Genomic DNA, 20,426 nt, shown 5'->3' with positions numbered 1-20,426 from the left:
TCAAATATTTCAAATATTTAATCTATCTGACAAAATTGCAATGTATGTGTTCATGTAATACACATATTTTCAACTGACATCAAACAATATTGAATGACTTTCTACAGGAGACAGGACTTGTGGCATGAACTGAAGGACACCTCTAGTAATGAGATATAATATGCTGTACTAAGGAACAAGTATGTCAAGGTTAAAAATTTCAAGCTGGATTGAAAGGCTGAGTGTTCTAAAACAAGATTTATATCTCAGTCTAAAAGCACCCTGTTTTCTAAGACATGCACAAAATGACTGGGAAGCACAGTGGTAACATCTGCCTTGTTCCTTCTCCTGCTGAAAGGCAGAAGAGGAGTCACAAGCAATGTTACAGCACGAGCATCAGTGCAAAATGCTGTGCACATGAGTAATTCAAACATCCCCATTCTAAAAGTACAGCCTAGGCAATTCTAAAGTCTTCTGTGCTACATGCAAATGTTCCACTAGAGTTGTCCTTTATTCATCTTACCTTGGCAGCCAAAATAATTCTTTTTTTCAAGAGCATAATAGCCAGCTTCACAAGTGTCACAGGAATCACCACAAACATTAGATTTGCAATAGCAATGCCCATTTTCCTGTAAAGAACATAAATTTAATCAAAAAATGTTTCAGTACCTTTCCAGAACTTTAATATCTCAATACTCTGAAATACTCTGAATTCCCTCTAATTCTCAAGAGGAAAACTTTCTAATCTCAAAAAAAACCCAAAAAAACCCACTCCCCCCGTCAAAGCCCACAAAACAAACAAACAAACAACCCCCAACCCCCAACAAAAACAAAACAAAATCCAAACAACCAATCAAACAAACAAACCCAAAAAAAACACCCCATTATCTGGACATTATTATTGTCATTTATCATCTTCAGAAACAGACTAGAAAATACATAAACTCACGAATAAAAAAATATTTAAAACTCATCCCTAGGATGTGTAAAATTGATTCTTTGATGTATAAAACTAGCTATTTTATGTTCAAAAGCAATAAACAGTACTAAGATTTCTACCTTAGAAAATGTTACTGTAATTTATCATTGCAATAATCAATTTAATTAATATCTTTTTTGAAATTTCATTTTACCTGCTGACATTCCCCAACTCCACTTAGTGTTCCACTCACATCACACTGGCATGCTGCACAGATGGAAAAAGAAGACACCTGCATTTCATCTTTTCATAATACTTTACAGGGAAAAACCCTACCACCCTGAATCTGCAATTTTGAGTCAATGTGCCACAATGTGGATTTTATTCTGGAAGGCTCAGATCAGCAGACAAGATACTGGTATGGGGTGAGAAGAAAAAGAGAAGGAGAAAGAATGTGGACTTCTAAGAATGTGTGATTTACTGGTGTGTTTTAAAGTGATTTAACTTGTATTTGACAAAAAAAAATAGTGAGTTTGAATTTTAAATTGTTTTCTTTCTTTGAAACATTCAGACAATTGATACAAAACAGTGTCTTCCAGTCTGACTGGCATCTTCTATTCTGCAGTGCTACTCTGGGACTAAATCAACTCTCCATATGAAATAGAAACCAATAAAATATTGCAGGGAGGAACTACACAGACCCAGAAGTTTGGAGAAACCCAATATTGACTCTGTGACTGAAAGTAGATAATTACACGGAAAGTGCAGTACTTCATATTTGAGGAGTTGTTTAGTATTTAGAGATCTAAAGTAAAAAATGTAATGATACCATTATCAGGTCTAAAGCTACTGATCCTATGTGGCTGCTGTGGTGGAATCTGTTCCAAAGGAAACAGTTGGAGAGAAAAGATATTTTTTTTATATTTACCCTTTTATTCTTCATTAATTATTATTATCTGCCTGAAAAACACATACTCCCTGTTGGAAAACACTGACAATCACAGGTTATTATACAGATATAAACCATAACAGATTTGTCACACCCTGAGGCCACAAGAAGGCTTTACAATCCATGGTAGGAAATAATTGAAAGTGAAAAAGCACTGTTTTTCTCAAAACAATGAGCTGAATTCTGATTTCAGGGTTACAGGTAAAAAATCCTGTCTCTCACCAGTAGATCTGTCATAGGGTCATATGAAGTGAACATCATTGTAACTTCAGAGCATACCCTAGTTCAGCACTAGGTAAACACCCATGAAATTATGGCCTGGTTTCTGAAAGTAACTGCTGCTACCATGGGTAATTTGGTGTTACAATTAAGCAGTGTGAGAGACACTGTTAACAAGAGTTGTGAAAGCCACAGAGAGCACCACAGACAGCATCAGAGAATGAAGATGACTGCATTTCATAAGGCAGAGAAATAGGCCACAAAGCCATACCTGTACATCCCTCAGGGTTGTCTTTGGCCAGGTTCCAGTACAAGGGTTTGCACTTACTACAGGTAGGACCCTCAACGTGCTGGAGACATTGACAATATCCCTAACAACAGAAAGATGCTGATATGGGTTCACCTACTTACTAATAAAAACTTACTGCTATTTACTGCTAAAAAAACCTTGTATTGTTAAGAGCTCCTGCAGCTTAATGACTTTCACAGATACATGGATCTCAGGCTGATTCAGACATCACAGATTTTTCTGTCTCATACTGTCAGCACAGGATTGTTCCGCCCTGCGTATTTTTCTATGCATCTAATTTATTATAAGGGTCCCAAAGGATGCACTTCCCAATTCTTCTATAGTCTTATTAGAAGTGCTCTAGAGTATTAACTGGTTTGCAAAAAGAATAAACCCCATATTTCCTTAAAAATACTAATTTATTTTCATATTTCATCTTTTTCTTTATTGGAGGAAGACACACATAGCTCTATGCAGAAGCCTACATAGGTACCCCTACCATCCACCAGACTCACCCTCTAGGTGGTCTTTGCTACACATTTAACAATGCCTGTAATTTCTGGTAGTATTCAACTACTAATAACCATCATCATATTAATAAAAATAATAGTGGAACGTCAATGAAGATGTAATAATTTTTCAAGAATAATTTGATGCTGGAAGGCCTGTTGTAACTCAGACCCAGAAGGTCTTTGAGACATGCATAGGCTTATGCATAGTACATATGCATACATGAATATATATATATATATATATATATACACACACATATATATATATACAACATGTACATGTTAGTGTTAGGAGTGTACCAAAAAGACATAAACAGTATGTATATTCTATATATACAAGATTAAAAAAACCCACCCTTGACAAGGTTTTGCACTGGTATGATCAAAGAACAAAACACAAAGTTTATTTCCACTTCTACACTTGAAACAAGCTCATTAAACTCTTTTGGAGTCTAAGAGCAGGCTTCAGGGCTGGAGCAATGAGCTGGATGTGTTCAGCAAAGGCACATGAATGATTAACATGCACTGTTAGCTGCAGTGGCAGAATACTTACAGAGTGAGAACCAACGCTACCTGCAGGGTCACACTCGCTGTTGACACCTTTATAAAACAAACACATTGAAAGATCTTTTGAAAACAGAGCTGTGGAATGTAGTAGTGCAGAAGCACAATGTAGCAGGTGTCAGCTTGAAAGGGCTTTTTAATATGGTTACCTTGGAGAGACTCATTTAATTTACACTCCAAGACAGCAGAAGCCTTTAATAATGATTTTTTAAATGTGTACTGAGCCTGATTTATAGTATTTGGGTTTGTATGCAAAGCAGCCACTTGGAAAAACAGAACACTAACTATGGAACTGACAGACACTTTCTTAAAGTTCCTGTGCCAACAAAATGGAAATCTTTTAAATGGAAATATATTTGAGATTTATTTTCTTCCATGTTGCAGAAATAGGAAGGAAAACCCCCATAAAAGTAGGGAAGGCTTTTACTCACGCAAGCAGCTGGGATAGCTGTAATATCCTGGAGCACACTGGTCACATCTCAGCCCAGCATAGTTACTAAGGCACAGACACTGCCCTCCAGGACCACATGTATTCCCCAATGAGCCAACAGCATCGCAGCTGCATTCTGCACAGAGAAAAAAAAAAAAAAAGATAAATGTCTAAATCTAGAATTTGCCAAAAAACTTACCTTTGAATGTAAATCATTCACTTACGTTCAGAAAACCAGACAAACCATAATTTTACCACCAAAAATAAATAACCTGAAACAGATGGTTACTCTGCAATTGCCTCCTCAACCACTTATAATCTTGGTTCGTGCAGTTCTGTAATGCACAGCTAAGAGATTCAGTTTGATGCCTTGCAAAACACATGTAAGGGACATAAATCCATCTTACATTTGGCAAGAATGTCACATGAGAGATATACTTAAAATAATTTTTAGAAAATATACTCAAAGCATGTTCTCAACTATAACAGCAAACTTCTCATGGAGTTACCACTATTTTGGGCTAGCAGCTGAAGACAAGACCTGTTATTTTCTTGAGATGATGCTGGAATGTTCCACAGGGTCACACTTCCAGGTACAGGAATGGGACCCCATCTGGGCATCCCAGCTGTCCCAGGTACAAGATGAAGCGCTGTAGTTAATCACTTGGATGTCACAACTGGCAGAAATGGCTGACTGACAGAAATATGAAGCAAACACTGTCTTCCTGTTACGTGTTCATGTTTCTGGTTCCCCCTTTTGGTTCCTCTTTTTGCTGCAGTCAAAGACATCTGAATTTGCTGTGTTTACTTTAACAATGCTTGGAAAAACACAGGGCTTGCTAGGAAGTTAGTGTAAGAGAAATACCAACACTGAAGCTTCCAAGAGCAACACCTATACTAGAGTCCCCCATCATTTGACTATTGCATTCTCTCCTAATTCTAAAATTAGTGTTTTGTTTAAAGGCTTTGCTTGGATATCACTTTATTTGAATAAAGCTTCTATTGAGTTCAACAAGTCAAGACCATAGAGATTAGTTCTAGTCAAAGCAGCCCAAAAATATAGATCTGTCTCCTGTTTGAAGATGACAATTCCTTAGAGGAGCAGCAGGCTGGGCTGCTCATTTTCCCCCACAGCTTGCAACATGCTGTGTTAATTTATGTTTAAACCCATGGCAGCTCATTTTAACTGAACAAACTGTGAACCGCAGCAGTTCTGAGTAATCCCACTGACTGTGATTTCAACTATTTTTATCTGTCTTTTACAATTTGTTTTTGCATGCTCTTTTAAGCTTTTATGTCTCTTTTCAGCTTTTGGTGTTCAAAGATCAAACATATTCAATACAGGTTTGATTTGCTTTAAGATTGCTACTTGATTTTGCTCTAGGGAGAAAAAAAAAAGGTTATTTTAAAACCACTGAACAGTGCATACCAATGCAGAATCCTGATTTTATGTTTCTCATTAAAAATGTTCATCTACTCCAGACCATAAAACCCACAATCACGTGGTGTTTCTTTATTCCACCCACTGTGTTTGGTAACACAACACAGTCTGTCTTTGCAAGGTGCCACAGTTTAATCCCAGCTGGCAAATAGGTGCACACAGCCACTCACATCCCACCCATGGAATAGGGAGAAGAACTGGGAAAAAAGGTAAAACACAGCACTGTACACAGTACTAGGAATAAAATCATCTCTACCCCACCCAGCTGAAACCAGGGCATGAGGGCATAAAGAATTCTGCTGTCCCTTTGTAGAAGATAAACAACAGTATAAGCCCAAAGGAAGAAGACTGACACAGCCAACAGCCAAAAAAAAACAAGAGAGAAAAAAGCAAATCATAATGTTATACATAAATCTTGTTAATCAGTACAGGAAAGCACATACCAGAACTCTGCAATATTCTAGATTCTTTCTCAACAGAAAAATCACTAAGGATTAAGGGCCCCCTCTCTCATACACATTAAAGGCAGACAAAACCTAGGGCAAAGTAGGACTTGATGGGAGTCCTAGTATGCACACAAGACCATTATGATACTCAAAAGTTATACTCCATATACCCTGTCTTTTAAAAACACAGGGTAGTCCTTGGTGGGAAACTCTATAGAGATCTTTCATGTTTCATGCCTACGTGGACACAGGCTGGGTTAGTTCCTGTCAAATGATCTTAAAGCGAGTGAGAAACCACCATGAAGGGCAAAATGACAGCTTCAGCTATTCAGATTTGTAGAACACACCTTTTACAAGGTACCAAACTTTGGTACCAAACAAGGTAGCAAAGACACCCTGCACAAGCAGACCAGTGCTTCACATTCTGCTATGCTGGTTCCTCAGCAGTCAAGTGTGCCCTGTTGCTGTGGGCCTCCATGTGAGAACAGATCTCAAATGCTTTGGTCATTAGTAAGACAGATGTGCTGACTGAAAGTACATCAAACAGTCTGACCATGAGGGAAAAAAAAGGCCTGAAACTGGAGAATTAAAATATATGAGGATTTCACTGTAGAGCACAAGAGGGAGTTGCCCAGTTGCTGGTGTGAACACTGCATTGGCAGCAGTGTCCTGGAAAGCACTGCTGTCTGCCTTTTCAGGGCACTGTTTGATGCTGTACCTGCAATCAGCAGCCTTACCTTGACAGGCAGGGAACGAGTGGTGGCCAGGCTGGCAGCTGTCACACTGAAGTCCACTGACCCCTGAGCGACAAAGACACCTCCCAAAGAAATCACAGACTTCAGGCTGGGTACCCAACAAGTTACATTCACACACTGCGAATGAGAAAAGATATTTCAGAGGTAGCCTCTGTACAGGCTCTCTTACCTTCCTTGAAATAAAAATATATTTGTAAGAAAGAACAGTAAAAGCAATCCCCTGCTCCCTGATGCTCAACAAGATGACAATTTTCCCATCAGATTTATATTCATAACAGCTTTTATTGATTGCTCACATCTGTAACAATTCAGGAACAAGGAAAACATTAATGAAAGAGCAAAGAAGCTGGCTCCAAGTTAAATTATCAGTGTCAAAGCACTACACTTGGCCTGGCCCCACTGAGAGTCTGATTTATCAATCCCAAGTGGTTTGCCAACTACTGAAAGTAGTTCCATCACTTCTGGGCCTGAAGCGAAACAATTTATGGTTTAGATTTACAATCTCGGGTGGGAGTGGTCAATAAATTGCCTAAAAAGACAGTAAAGAGACAGCTTTTAAAGTTCAGAATCAGTCAGTTTTCTAGTATTGATTAGATAGGGTAGATTGGTGCTTCAAAGTGAGGTTGCAAACTCATATTAAACACCATGTTTTTTTAAAAACACCCCAAGGATAAGTAACAGAAGTATTTCCAAAGTTACTCTAAATTTAATCAATGTTACTAAATCCAAACACAAACTAGTCTGGTAGCTGCATCAAACGGCAGACAGAAACCAAGGAAACAGGCATTCTTAGATCAAAATCTCCCCTCACATTATTCTTCTTTGACTTATGAGTTTTGGGAGAGTCTGTTACGAATGCATCTCCATGGCAAAATAACTTCATCCTTCAGTATGAAACTAGGGGATTTGGTGTTTTGGATATGCTAGCAAAAAGAGAATGTTTGGCTTACCATGACAGAAGGGATACTGAAAATAGCCAGGTGCACAGGTATCACAGGAAAAACCCCCAAATCCAGTTCGACATCTGCACTGCCCAGTACTTCCATCGCAGTCACTGCCCAGCACTCCTGCACCGTGGCACTGGCATGCTAGAGAGTACATTTGTAAAGAAAACATTTGCAGTATTATGATCCTAAAGTTCTTATTTCCTTTGGAAGCCAAAAGTTGGCATTTATCCTGGAGCACAGGCTCCAAGTGTCAAAGAAACTACGTCACTTACACAGACACTGAGGGCCAAAATACCCTGGTTTGCAGCCTTCTTCTAGTCAAAACAGGTAAGGAAAAGAAAAAAAACAAAGTTAGTGCATATAATCCCAGAATTCCTTGTCATTTTACAGAGAAAAATAGATCAGTACTTAGTAAATATTACCCTTGAACAAAAATACCCCATTTGTATGAGCCTTACATACAAAATCTCATTCATAAGAACCACTATCTGTAATTGTGCTTAGTCTGACAGCAGAAATTTACAACTTTTACTGAAACTTCCACTTAGACACAGCTGCCTTTCTTATGCCTTCAAATTCAGATGCTGCTCGTTGAAAATGTAAAGAGCTCAAGATCGGTTTTCTCCTGTTACATTTATTCACTTTTCTTTGAAGTTTTCTTTTTCTTCCTTTTAAAAATTTTTGAGGGAAGGTGATATGCAACAGAGAGCATACCCAGAGGCCTACCAGAGCAACGATTTTGGATGCTGTATGAAGGTGAAGTGCATTATAAGTATGCACTTAAGTGATTAAATGCTGGTTGTGATGATGTCTCTGTTGTGCAGTATGGTAATATAGGCTAAAAAATATTAGCCCACCAAGGTAATCATTGTATGGATTTCAGGCAGCATTGCAGTGAGCAAAACAAGAAATATGAAGCTTTCTTAGAAATCAAAGTCCTTCACTGCCAAGGGCAACATACAATTTGCCAGGTGAGAGAGGACAATCAAGAGGCAAAGGCCAGTTAGCCTCAAGGAAAAGATTTACACCAAACACTGTTTGTCATGTCAGAAAGTTGTACATGTCAGAAAGTCTTGATGGATCTGTTCTTAAGTGCACCAAACAAGATGGTCAGCCCCTCCTGCAGATGTTTGCTGGAGGCTGGCCAAAGTTACTTTGATCCATAACTCTTTCTGGACCTAGCCCACTAAACTGTTTGCTATAAACATGACAATATGATGAACTTCTGCCAAGAACAAAGGTTCTTTTGAAAGATAAATACCAACTGAAACAGTGAAAAATAGCAACATGGGGAAAAGCAGTGAAATGGGGAAAAAACACCATCCACTTGCCTATTATGTCACCAGCCACAGCATCTCTGGGAACTGAAGAAGTAGAAGGATATACAGGAGTATCTTTAAAACAAAAGAAACAACAAGGAGCATTTGAAACAAGCACATTAATTTCATTAAGAAACATGAGAAACAATGAAGTCATCTACCGTCAATACAGAGAGCATGATATTCATATGACTCTAGCACCCAACTTCAGCTTAGTTTTCTTTCGTTAGGAGAGAGGTAAGACACATTGCACTTTTGATTCCCAATTCAGACACAAAGTTACCTTCTCAAAAAAGCAGTACCAAGGCCAGACACCATTTGGAAATGCCACCAGGTTGCTTTCCTGCTCCCTATCCTTTTGTGCGGAAAGCTTTCTTACACTAGACAGCGTTGAGAATTATCTAAGGATCTTCATATTTATTCCACATTTCCTGCTTCCAACTGAAGGCCCATCTCCTTCTACGTGGCATTACTACCTGATACATGAACTGACATAATTTATGACATCTTAGGAGCTTTTATTTGAGAGTCCTCCAGATTGCTGGATTGTCTTTCCCATTCTTAAACATTCTTGCATTGAGATGGGATCCAAAGTCAATGAGCTACAAACATCAGTGGGACTTCATTCAGTGTCTGAGATGATCAAACAATCAATCAATCAACCTGAGATGAACTGATTTTAAAATGTCAGAAGATATATGAGATGTGATAATCTAGAATGCAGTGTACACACAGTATTTTATCACAGCCATTGAATTCAAACAGCATTCAATTTTCACAATTTTTTTTCTTTCTATGTTTTGTAGCGTTTTCCCTCTTGTGTTTCTATTGTGGCACCTCTCTTCTAATCAGACTTCAGATCTTGTCCCAGATCAACACTTGTTTTTTATCAGCTGTCAGAAACACACCTCTTTTTCCTGAAGAGACAAAACATCCTACTGATGCATTTCTGCAATCTTTTCATGGAGCTGAAAGTTTTTATGCAGCAATCCTGATGCTACATTTTCTGCCCAGTTATTTTATATGTAATTTCTTATGGGAAAAGCATTGTTTATCAGAGATATAAGTTCCAAATCCTAGCAGGTGTCAAGGAGAACACATATCCATTTTCACCCCTCCCTCATTACAGTCATGTTCTACTTCTCTGTGCACGTGGTCTTTATCCCTAAAAATCCTGACACACTTTTAAACAATTTGTTCAAGGCTTTAGGACTGGAGTTCACAACTCCCTGAGGTTGTAAATCTGATGTCTCAAATGATTTCAGAATTGTGAAAATGCAGCACAATCTCTGTTTTCCATGTCACTATCATTTTGTTAAATAAACCCAGCTCTCATCAGTATTTTAACTGATTTATCAGAACATATAAACATGTGAAGCTGAAATACCAGATTTTTTTACCAAGTCAAGAGCAATGAAAACCATTAATTCTTGAATGCCCATTTAAAATACAGAAAAATAGGCAATTTTACTTGTATACTTACAGACACAAAATGGATAACCATAGAATCCATCCGCACAGCGTTCACAGTGGTCTCCCTGGAAATTATGCTTACAGAAGCAGCGGCCAGACCCTTCCTCACACCCATCTGAGTGCTCCAAGTTGCAACTGCAGGCTACGAAAAAGTACCAACAACTAGGCATTCTTTGGAAAATAATCAATTTGCCTTTAATAGCAGTGAACAATGGCATTGCAACAACAAACCTGCAGATGTGAATGACTCATTATTTAAAGAGTTAACATTTCCCAAGTACTTACATATCACCAATATATCCCTTAAAAGCAAAATCCATGTTATTTTCTTAGAGCATTTAGGAGTTTTTCATTCCAAAAGCTGCACATTGTTCCTCCACAGCACTGCAGCAATTTTTCTGTGGCAACCACTCATTTCTCTCCATGGTCTAGGCTAAGCACCACACTATTCACTTCCATCTACACAGTATGACCACAGCCCTGCTGACTTCCCACTCCTTTCAATCCCCAAACACAACATAACTGTAGTTTCTTCCTACCTGTCACATGGCTCCTTCAGCCTGTTTGTAATCCAACACTTTCCTCTTACCTACACTCAGTTCTTTTTCAAATGTTCTATTAGTAATTACCCTATTGCATCACTTATTACTCGATGGGCTCAGCACTGGATAAGATCAGAGTAGTATTCTTGGTGACCTGTTGAGCTACAGAACAAAACTTTCAAGCGACCAAGGGTCCAAGGGTAGCTCACATGTACACCAGAGAGGTAAGAGAAACAAGATCATGAGAACAGGAGATGAGAATGGCTTCCTAGGGGTCCTGAGATCCTCCTCACTGTGGGGTGTGTAGCAGCATCCCAAGTTTCCATGGTCCTAACTCCTCCGTACCCTTTTATGGGCTACTACCTATCTTTCTGCTGCTCTGAATATGCTCATATGACACATAAGCTGAGAATAATATAATTTAAAAGGTTCAAAGCAACACAGAAATTAATTTGTAGCTGCTCTCCAACATCTTTTGCCCACTCTTTCATTTCTTCCTCCCCAAAAGACGCATCCTGTGCTTTGATTATAGCCCAAACCCCTCAAGCCACCAGGAGAAGACATTCCATAGAGAAGGACTCACGTATGCAACCATTGGGAGCTCTCACTGGAACACCATACGGACGATAGTAACCTTTTGCACACTTCTCACAGTTAATCCCAGCCGTGTTATGCTGTGCAAAATAAAACAAAAGGATAATACAAGATAAAGAGAGGAACTAGGAAGAATTAAGAAACAATAACATCCTTAACACTGTTTCCATATACAACTAAGGAGGGGAAAAAATGGAATGTAACTGCAATAAATAACCAATCATCGTGTGGTGTTCTTTAACCACCTGTTCTCTACAGTGTTCTGAATCATGAATTCTCACATAAAGCAGCTGAATTTTTTCTTTAAAGCATGATAAGCCCCTCCTCCCATTAAAAAATATATTTGGAAAAATATCCCTTTATATCATAAAATATCTCTTTTTAGGCTACTTTCTTACCACCATATATATATTTATCAAGAAACTGCATCATGATTTTTTTCTTATGCTACATATTAATTTTCTTGTGTCTAAAATCAGCAATACCAGAAGAAACCGAAAACTGAACAGTCCCACGAGCACAAAATAGATTTTCCACGAGAAAAGTGTATGTCTCTATAAATATGTGGTTTAGGCATACCAGAAAAAAAAATCCTAAGTAATTTGAACTACAGCAGTGATGGCAAGTACAAGTTGAGTAAATCATGGTCATGAGACACCTCGATGAGCTCATATGCAAGAGCCAAGAGCAGGAAGCTCTGCCCTGGAGCAACTGAAACACTTCTCCCAGCCCCTGCTCCCTGTCTAGTTCCTCCTTAGGGAGTGTTGCAATTCAGGGCTGAGCAGGGACACAGTGTTTCCTGGATGGACTGGTGAGCAGCTCATGAGCAGGGCACTCAGGACTCTGCACGTTCTTCAGTGGCTACTGGAGCTCACTCCAGCAGCACATCAGTGGCCCCAGCCCAGCTTCAGGAAGATGTCAGAAGGACAATGCAGCAAGGTGCAAGTAATCCAGAAGTTATTTTGAATGTATGAAAGACATGCAAACAAGACAAACAGCAGAATTACAGTTCTGGGCTTCTGTAAAGCAGATTTGTCCTTGCTCAGAGAGCTGCTTGACAAGATCCTGTGTGAAAGTCTTCTGGGTGGGAAAGGAGACCAAGAAAGGCAGTTGACCCTCATGGACTGCCTCCTTTAAACTAGAACAATTTTTTCCAACATGCAAGCATGGCAGAAGGTCAGCACAGACAAACACAGAGTTCCTGATTGATCTCAAACTCTAAAAGAAAGTGCATGGAAGGTGGAAGCAGGGACAGGCTACTTGATGGCAATACAAAGACATTGCCCAAATATGCAATAGTGGAGTTAGGAAAGCCAAATTTAAGCAGAGTTAGAACTAGCAATGAAGGTGAAGTACAAAAAGAAAGATTCCAGGAGTAGAAGAGCAACAAAAGAAAAGCTAATGGGGGTAGGGGCCCATTGCTCAATGAGAAAGGAGATCCAGTGAACAAATTTAGAACACACAAAAGACAGGAAGGTGATAGGATATATCCAACATAGTTTACCCAGGGCAAAACATTCCCAAATCAACCTCATTGACCTCTGTGATACAACGACAGGTGCTGTGGGCAGACCCATGCAGATGGTGAGGGATTGAAGCACGTGACATCCAAGAAGAGGCTGAGATGGTTGGGTTTCTTCAGCATTAAGAGAAGGGCAAATTTATTGCTACCCACAACTACCAGATCAGAGAATACAGAGTGGATGGACCCAGACTCTGATCAGAGGTGCACAGCAAAAGGATGAGGCAACAGGGACAGACTGGAACATGGAAAATTTCAGTTAGATATTAGGGACAAAGTTTGTCATGCAGGCAGTCAAACACTGAAATAGGTTGCCATGAGTGGTTGTAGCATTCCAGTCTTTGGAGGTGTTCAAAGCTTGGAGGAACGAGTTCCTGAGCAACCTAATCATATTAGACCTACTCTGGGTAGGACTGTGTGATTTCCAGAGCTCCTTTGTCATCATACCCTAAAGAAACTAATTCTATCTTTGTATGTAACACTTCAGTTATATCACTTCTTCATTCAGGCGTCCATTCCTAAAACTTTTCTTTCCCCTGACACAGAGAAAGTAAACTTAAATTCATGCACTTAGTCAATGGAAAAAAAAACCAAAAAAAAAAGCTCTAATTTGATTTAAACCCATTTAATCCAACTTAACTACCACAAAATTAATTACGAACAATTTGTATCAGTCATATAATTTAGACTAATTTTGCTCTTTTCTATCTTTGAAGCAGTATTAAAAAGAAATGTTCTTTCATGAACAAAGAGCTGACAGAAAGAACCAACATGGTAAATCTTTCTAGAACATGAACAAAGAGCATGAACATAGCATTACTAGAGCATGAACAAAGTTCTGCACAGAAATGTCAATGGAAAACAAAGAACATTTCTTCTACCCATGTTAGTAAAAATAACTCTACTCTTTTCTGACTGCCTTTTGGACAATATCTGATTATATTGTGGTAACAATATGGAAAGCACTCTATACTGGATATCTGCCCTTTTTGTTGCTTAAATACAGCTATATTTTAAAATGCACAACATGGTAATACATAAATCATGACACATAGATTTCACAGGAACATAGAATTGACAATAAGCCTCCTATAATGCAAAATTCTGGTCAGCTGCTTGTCATGCATCAGATGACTTGACAATAAAAGGAAGATGGACTTCCAAGTAAGTCTGGATTTATTTAACCATGAGATCACTGAACCAATGAATGACTCAGGTTGTAAGGGACCTTGGGAGGTCAAGTAGTTCAGTCCTGTTACAAGCAGAGATAAGGCCAAGATTAGATCTCTATCACTCTTATTGGATTTTTCCTCACAGTCATTGCTAGAGTAGAACAAAGCCAGAATGAAAGAAATTCTTGCTCTTCCCAAGAATGTGCTATCCATTTATAACAGACACAGTGTAAAGTCTCTGATTCCAGATTTACAACTTTTGATTCAATCTAATGGAGCCTTTAAGATAGTTATAGCGCTCCTCTTCTCAGTTTTCAGGGGAAACTAAGGGAATGACTTTGGCTGGCGTGGAGGGGGAAGGTGCCTAATGGCTGTTTACCTGAGGCATCTCTACAGAAAAGACAGAGCCAACTCTTCCCACATAAACAGCAGAAGCCCAAAAGCTATCACAAGCTGCAATTGGGGAAATTCCTACTGAACAGGAGTGTGATTAAGTGCTGTTAAAGATTACCCAGAGTGTGTGTAAAGTGCATCCTCAGAAATTTGCAGAATTCAACTGTTTCTCAGTGTTTCTCAGTGCAACTGGATATAATTTTGCATCTAGCCTTGGTTTGAGTGGAGCACTAGTCCAAAAGGATTCCAGAGCCCTCTTCTATGATTCTGTGCTTTCCCAATATCTCTAACTTTCTATCTTGGTATAGTCTAGATCCTCCCTTATTTCTGCTGATATGAGAGAGCCCTCTGTTTTGCCGTAGTAAGGATCCAGCTGGCCTGAGTTGGCATTTTATTTGGTTAATTTTACCTCCTTCTGTAAAGCAGGGAAATGGCAGACTTTGTAACAACAGGAAAGAGAATTTTTATAGCTGACTAAATTGTTTGGTTTGATTGTGTGGTTTTATTTTGATCACACAGGACTGAGCATAAATACAATTTTTATGTGTCTTTTGCACATTACCAAGAAATGTTGAACAAGGTAAATTATTTCCACACCTTTTTCCACAGTTTAAGTACAAGTAGTAATACCATCAGAGAAATGGGCCTTTCTGGACTGGTCAGACCCAAAACTACTGGTGTGAACATTTTTTTATACTGATCAAAATGACCTTTTTACCTGGCAGTTAATGCAGACTCCTCCACCTTCATAATGCCCATGGATGTTTAAGCTTTTTCGACGCTGATCAACATCAGCATCATAGTAGCAATCAGTGGCATGTCCATGGCAATTGCAGGCTGAAAAAGTAATATTTCAAGTCAGTTTTCTTTATAGTGCTGGAATTTAGCAATCTTCAGCATTCACCTCCAGCAGAAGTGTAAAAGAAGATTATATTTTTTTATGTGACATACGCTTAGGCATGCTGGAGTACACTCAAATGCACGTATTTACCTATAAACAACTGGATTTTCATACCAGAAACAGAGTACAGTAATGCAGATATGAAGAAAACGTGCAGGTAGTCTTACCAGAGAAGGTAACAATTGTACCATCTCAAAGCTATACAGTTGTGCATAAATGCAGGACTAGGAAGATCCAGAAGAATGGCCACAGAAGGTTTTTTTAAATTATCAAAAATGTGCTCAAATGTTTATTTCTTCGTGTCTCAAAAACACATCTGGACTGATGCTATGTGCACTAAACCTTTATTTAAAGTGAACAATTCTGGATAAGATATACACATTTAAATGAAAAGACCTACACCAAAGAATTCTCATATTCAGCTGTAGATAACACTATACCAGCAAACTTGGCTATAATAAAATTCTGAATAGAAAGGAACCATGACAACAAATAAACAGAATAAACTCATTCAATATCCTCTTTTTTTTCCTGATTTGATCTTCCTTCTTTGCTGGAGAGGAAAATGGGAAGTTTTTTGAAATAATGCAGGTAGCAAAAACAGGCTTCCCCAAGCATCTGGGTGCTAGCTGACCTTTTAACTATAGGAAATTACCTTCCCTTCAGGAAATACCTGAAGTTACAACTTTATAAAGCTATTACTTCATGTTTAGGGAAACCCCTCCTTCATCTGGACCAGTGGACACAATACTCTGGAAGGCAATGGGTTACAGAAGCTAAGGGCTCTGCCTCTCCTTCAGGATGAGGGAAGCATATGGGAAGTAAGTCTTCCAAACTCTATTCCAAGTTCCTGGCACAACTGGGAGCACAACTCAGGGACAAACGATTTTCCGTGTCTGACTACATAATCATACAGACAAGAAAAGAGAAAGTGGATCATTCTCTGCATCTTCTCTACATCTTTTTATCTGAAGAGCTGTGGATAAGGAAGCCTTTTCCTAGAAATTACCAACCACACAGCTGAGGAGATGCCCTGCCATCATGCTCCCTTATGACAAGAACTGGATTCCCTGGCCAGGATGTAATAGCCTAGGAAGACCTTTGGGTTTTCTTACTCATAAAATTCTTCAAGAAAATAAAACATTCCACAAATGAGATGCTGGCTCAAGATATTAAGTCAGAAAAGAAAAAAAAGAGAATACATAAATATATATATATATATATACATATAATTACAATATAAATAAAACCTCCCTTGCCTCTAGGGCCAAACCATCCATGAGCTACAGCTCAGCTATGTCTTCTAACAGCTATGGGAAATTTTCTGCTCTGATTACATTAAGAACACTTTCACTCATAGAGGAATAGAAACCCCTTCTACCTCATCAAGCACCTTTTCACCACTTTGGGACATTTGCTGATCCATACATACTGAGAAGCTCACAGCAAAATGCTGGGCTGATCCCTACAAGCTTCCACCAACCTCTTTCAATCAGTTTTTCTCAAGGAACCTCAGGCTTCTGGAAAGTTGAATAAGGTTGTTTTAATTCCTTCACTACTGGCTGCCAGCTAAAGAGGCCTGCACCTGGCAAATGCTCCCAACAAATCACGTCAAACTGCTAGGAGCAATCCATACTAAAAAGGGTATTTTTTCAGAGGTAGGTAGAAATGAAGTGGTTTTGGCTCAGAATCTTGTAGATGATCTTCTATACACTCATTCTTCAAAAAACATGACATTATTTATGCTCCTTGTCTGTCTCTTTTCTGGCAAAATATATTTTCCTTTTAAAGAGGGGGACTTCAATGAGGTTTCAAATATTGTTCAAAAACTGTGTCCCAACATGCCTACCTCCTATCAAACATTTTAATCACATACAACCTCCTTCCCCCCTCCCAAGTCTTAGTACTGCAGTTTTAATTAAACAAGTCATCTCTTTATTCCTCAGAGTAATTATATAGGTACATCTCTTTGGCTTTCAAATAAGGTTCCCCTGTTAAGAGTTTGTACCCACTGGCTATACTACTCTCAGGAAAGGCAGAGAAGAAAAATAGATTGGGCCAGACACAAAGGAAATGGTTGTGCACAGAGATTGCAATGCTCTGTACCACCCCACCTGGTTTCTACCCAGGGAAATGCAAAACACCTGTGTATGACAGTACAAACCGATCACCAAAATGGGTCCAAGCTATTGCATTCTTTAAGAATGAAACACAGAGGAAGTGGGAGAAAGGCAAATGAATGGGCTTCTCCAGCTTGACTATTAATCAGTCTGCAGGGCCAACAAACTCCAAACACCCAAATATGAGGATGGGAAGAGGTACAAGTGTGGAATCACGAGGATTCCCCACAAGGAACACCTCTGTGCCACTGGCATGCAGTCAGTGAGGGTCATCTCTCAGCCTGAGAAGGGAGGGCAGCTCAAGCACCTGTGAGCAGTGGCAGCTTCAAGCAGCCTCTCCGCAATCTGAACACCAAGAGGACGAGCAATGGAAAGGAACATTTTGGACTTGTACAAGAAGCCTATGGTCTCTGCTTGGAGATCCACAGTCTGTCAGCAGACAGCTGTGACTGGGGAGAAATGTTGATTCAGTGTTCTACAGAAAGTCTTCCCCTTTTCCCATGTCATATTCTCACAAAAATTAGTATTTTCACTGTTTAGTAAGAAAGAAGAACATAAAATTCATGGAATTATTTATTCTTTACTGCTGTATGGAAAGAATTTTCTCAATACAGAAAAAACAGGTGTTAAAGAATACAGCATTCAAGAATGTGTGCTACAGCTAATACCCATCCTCTTGTCAGTACCTCTTTTAACCCACCATCTTTTTGGCTACTCACGTTCACATATGTTTGTGCTCCCAGCTGTTGCAGGTTGCCACTGCTTCTGATTATATCCAGGGCAGCAGTGGTCACAGGTTTCCCCACAAGTGTTATGCTGGCATTCACACTGAAACCTACAGAAATGAAAGCCTCTTAAAGAAGCTGGGCTTAAAATCTTTTCCTTAAGCTTTTTAATAAAATATAATTGGATTTTTCTTTGTTTTACCACAGTCCAAGACTCACACATAGTATGAAAAGGACGGGACATAAACCTAACATATAAAGAAGTCCATCAGTAATACATTTTGAAAAAATACAGAACATTTTGGAAATTTCCTAAAATTCTTCAAGATCGATTACTTCAATCATCTGATTATGAGTTTCTTAGAACACATTACTTAGAGAAAATATTTATAATTTAATGCAACAGACTGGATCCTGAAACCATTTTATATTATTAAATCAAGTTGATATACAGTAGTTTAGGATATATCTTGTTTTAGCTTTGTTCCAAGGCTGAAATTTGTTGACCTACAGTAATCAAAGTATTTATCACCTTTAAATGCATGCCTTCATAACTCCTCCATTATACTTTGTTTAAAATAATTTTATCAGTTTTTTTAATAAACCAAGATCATAACTTGATCATGTTATTTTTAAGACCACGCACACTATTCACCAACAAAATGTAGGCATGTTTTTGATTTATTTAGCTGAATAGCCTACTTTATTCTTGTTAGAAAGTAGGCTATTCAGTAGGCTATTATATATTTCTTATTTCTTATTCAGTAGGCTATTATATATTTCATATTCTTACTTTCTCTCACAACATTCTTCTATTACATGTGTAGTCTAATAACACAGAAGCAATAAAACTTTTGAGTACAACCATCCTATTTTCATAGATTTCTCTCCTTCTTCACTTAATTTTCCCTAGCACAGATATCAAGAAAGGAGGCACCCATGTCCCCCACCTATTCTTCATTAAAACACAACTGAAAATATTTAATTGTCTTGATAAAAGTTTGTTTTAATGTCATCATGGATAAGAGCAACAGCTGGTTTAAAGCAGGTTTTTAAAATATGTTTGAGACAGGCTGATCACTCTTAGCCACTTCCCTGTAACAGGTGAGCCAAGAAGTCTCATTTAACTCCCTGTGAAATCAGCATGGAGGTCACAAACTTGACAGGGAAAGGGAATAGTCCATTCAGTTTGTCTTTATGTTTTTACAGTAACGACCTAAAGCCATTGGATCTTGCATGAGCTCAGTTATAGTGCTCAATATCTTCATGAAGTTCATGATTTTGTTCCTGAGTTGGACTACTAATTCCTGATGTAAGAAGGTGACATCAGCTCTTTCCAAAAAGAACTATGTGTTTCTAAGAAATTGTTAAATCTTCCAACTTGTATTTCAATTAAAATGAAAAACCAAAGTAAACACCTTCTATTATTAATACAATCACTCTTGACATGTTTTCTTGCCAACCATTAGCAGGTTCTACTTCTTTTAAAAATAAAGAAAAAATTCCCTGTATAACTACATAATCCTATAATAAAAAAAGGTCATTTGAAAGCACTCATATATTCTTTTTCTCTGATAAATGTCAGGCTCCCTTTACTTACTGGTATTGGTTTTCAGCGCTCTTTGGATTGCATACTTCAGCATGGCCATGGCAAACACATCGACCACCAATACTGATGTCCTTTATACTGTAGTAATACTGTGGAACAAGCACAAGAAGTATCTATAGGTCTTTCCTTGCTTGCACTGTGTCAGGAATATCATTAAACATCAGGTTTGCTAGATTTGGAAGGCCTCTGCCATAAAAATATGCACTCTCCTTTAGGAATTTAATAAAACACTCGAGATTTCATTCATCTATCCTACAGCCCTTGGCCTGGATAACACAGAAGTTCCTTACACTACAGCTGTGCTGCTTGCCAAGTAAACTGCATACTGCATTTACCTCTGCCTGTGAGCAACATCTTACAATTTACTTAAGGCAGTAAGGGCACTTGATAAGAGTGCTGTCAAATAACTGGAATAGCTTTATGTTTTTCAGTGCAGAAACCCTCACACACATTTGTGTGGTGCCTCACCCCAGGGCTTCCTCCAATTGTTACCGAATCTTCATTTTAAATGAAAAGGTTAAAAATAGTAATACAATATGAAGCCTGAAACCTCTGTAAGTATATGAATTTCTGTGTCGTGTTCCCTGTGTTTCCTTATATTTACCC

At 38.5% G+C, this 20,426-nt stretch overlaps 1 protein-coding gene across 1 annotated transcript in view; it reads right to left on the bottom strand.

Annotated features, from left to right (window-relative positions):
* Window positions 1-20,426, bottom strand: part of LAMA3 (laminin subunit alpha 3) — a 107,697-nt gene that overhangs the window by 66,774 nt on the left and 20,497 nt on the right. Inside the window, exons 6-19 of the mRNA XM_058831127.1 lie at window positions 19,812-19,909; window positions 18,206-18,321; window positions 15,184-15,302; window positions 11,368-11,458; window positions 10,253-10,384; window positions 8,782-8,844; window positions 7,723-7,764; window positions 7,454-7,591; window positions 6,486-6,620; window positions 3,863-3,997; window positions 3,421-3,467; window positions 2,338-2,437; window positions 1,113-1,165; window positions 503-608 (exon numbers count right to left, since the gene is read on the bottom strand). Coding sequence (XP_058687110.1) covers window positions 503-608; window positions 1,113-1,165; window positions 2,338-2,437; window positions 3,421-3,467; window positions 3,863-3,997; window positions 6,486-6,620; window positions 7,454-7,591; window positions 7,723-7,764; window positions 8,782-8,844; window positions 10,253-10,384; window positions 11,368-11,458; window positions 15,184-15,302; window positions 18,206-18,321; window positions 19,812-19,909 — 1,375 coding nt within the window. The remainder of the gene's footprint in view (window positions 1-502; window positions 609-1,112; window positions 1,166-2,337; window positions 2,438-3,420; window positions 3,468-3,862; window positions 3,998-6,485; window positions 6,621-7,453; window positions 7,592-7,722; window positions 7,765-8,781; window positions 8,845-10,252; window positions 10,385-11,367; window positions 11,459-15,183; window positions 15,303-18,205; window positions 18,322-19,811; window positions 19,910-20,426) is intronic.

Source organism: Poecile atricapillus, chromosome 2 (genome assembly GCF_030490865.1).
Source record: "Poecile atricapillus isolate bPoeAtr1 chromosome 2, bPoeAtr1.hap1, whole genome shotgun sequence".
Lineage (NCBI taxonomy): Eukaryota > Metazoa > Chordata > Aves > Passeriformes > Paridae > Poecile > Poecile atricapillus.
Note: the sequence above shows the minus strand (reverse complement) of the source record. Positions and strands in the feature narration are given on the sequence as shown.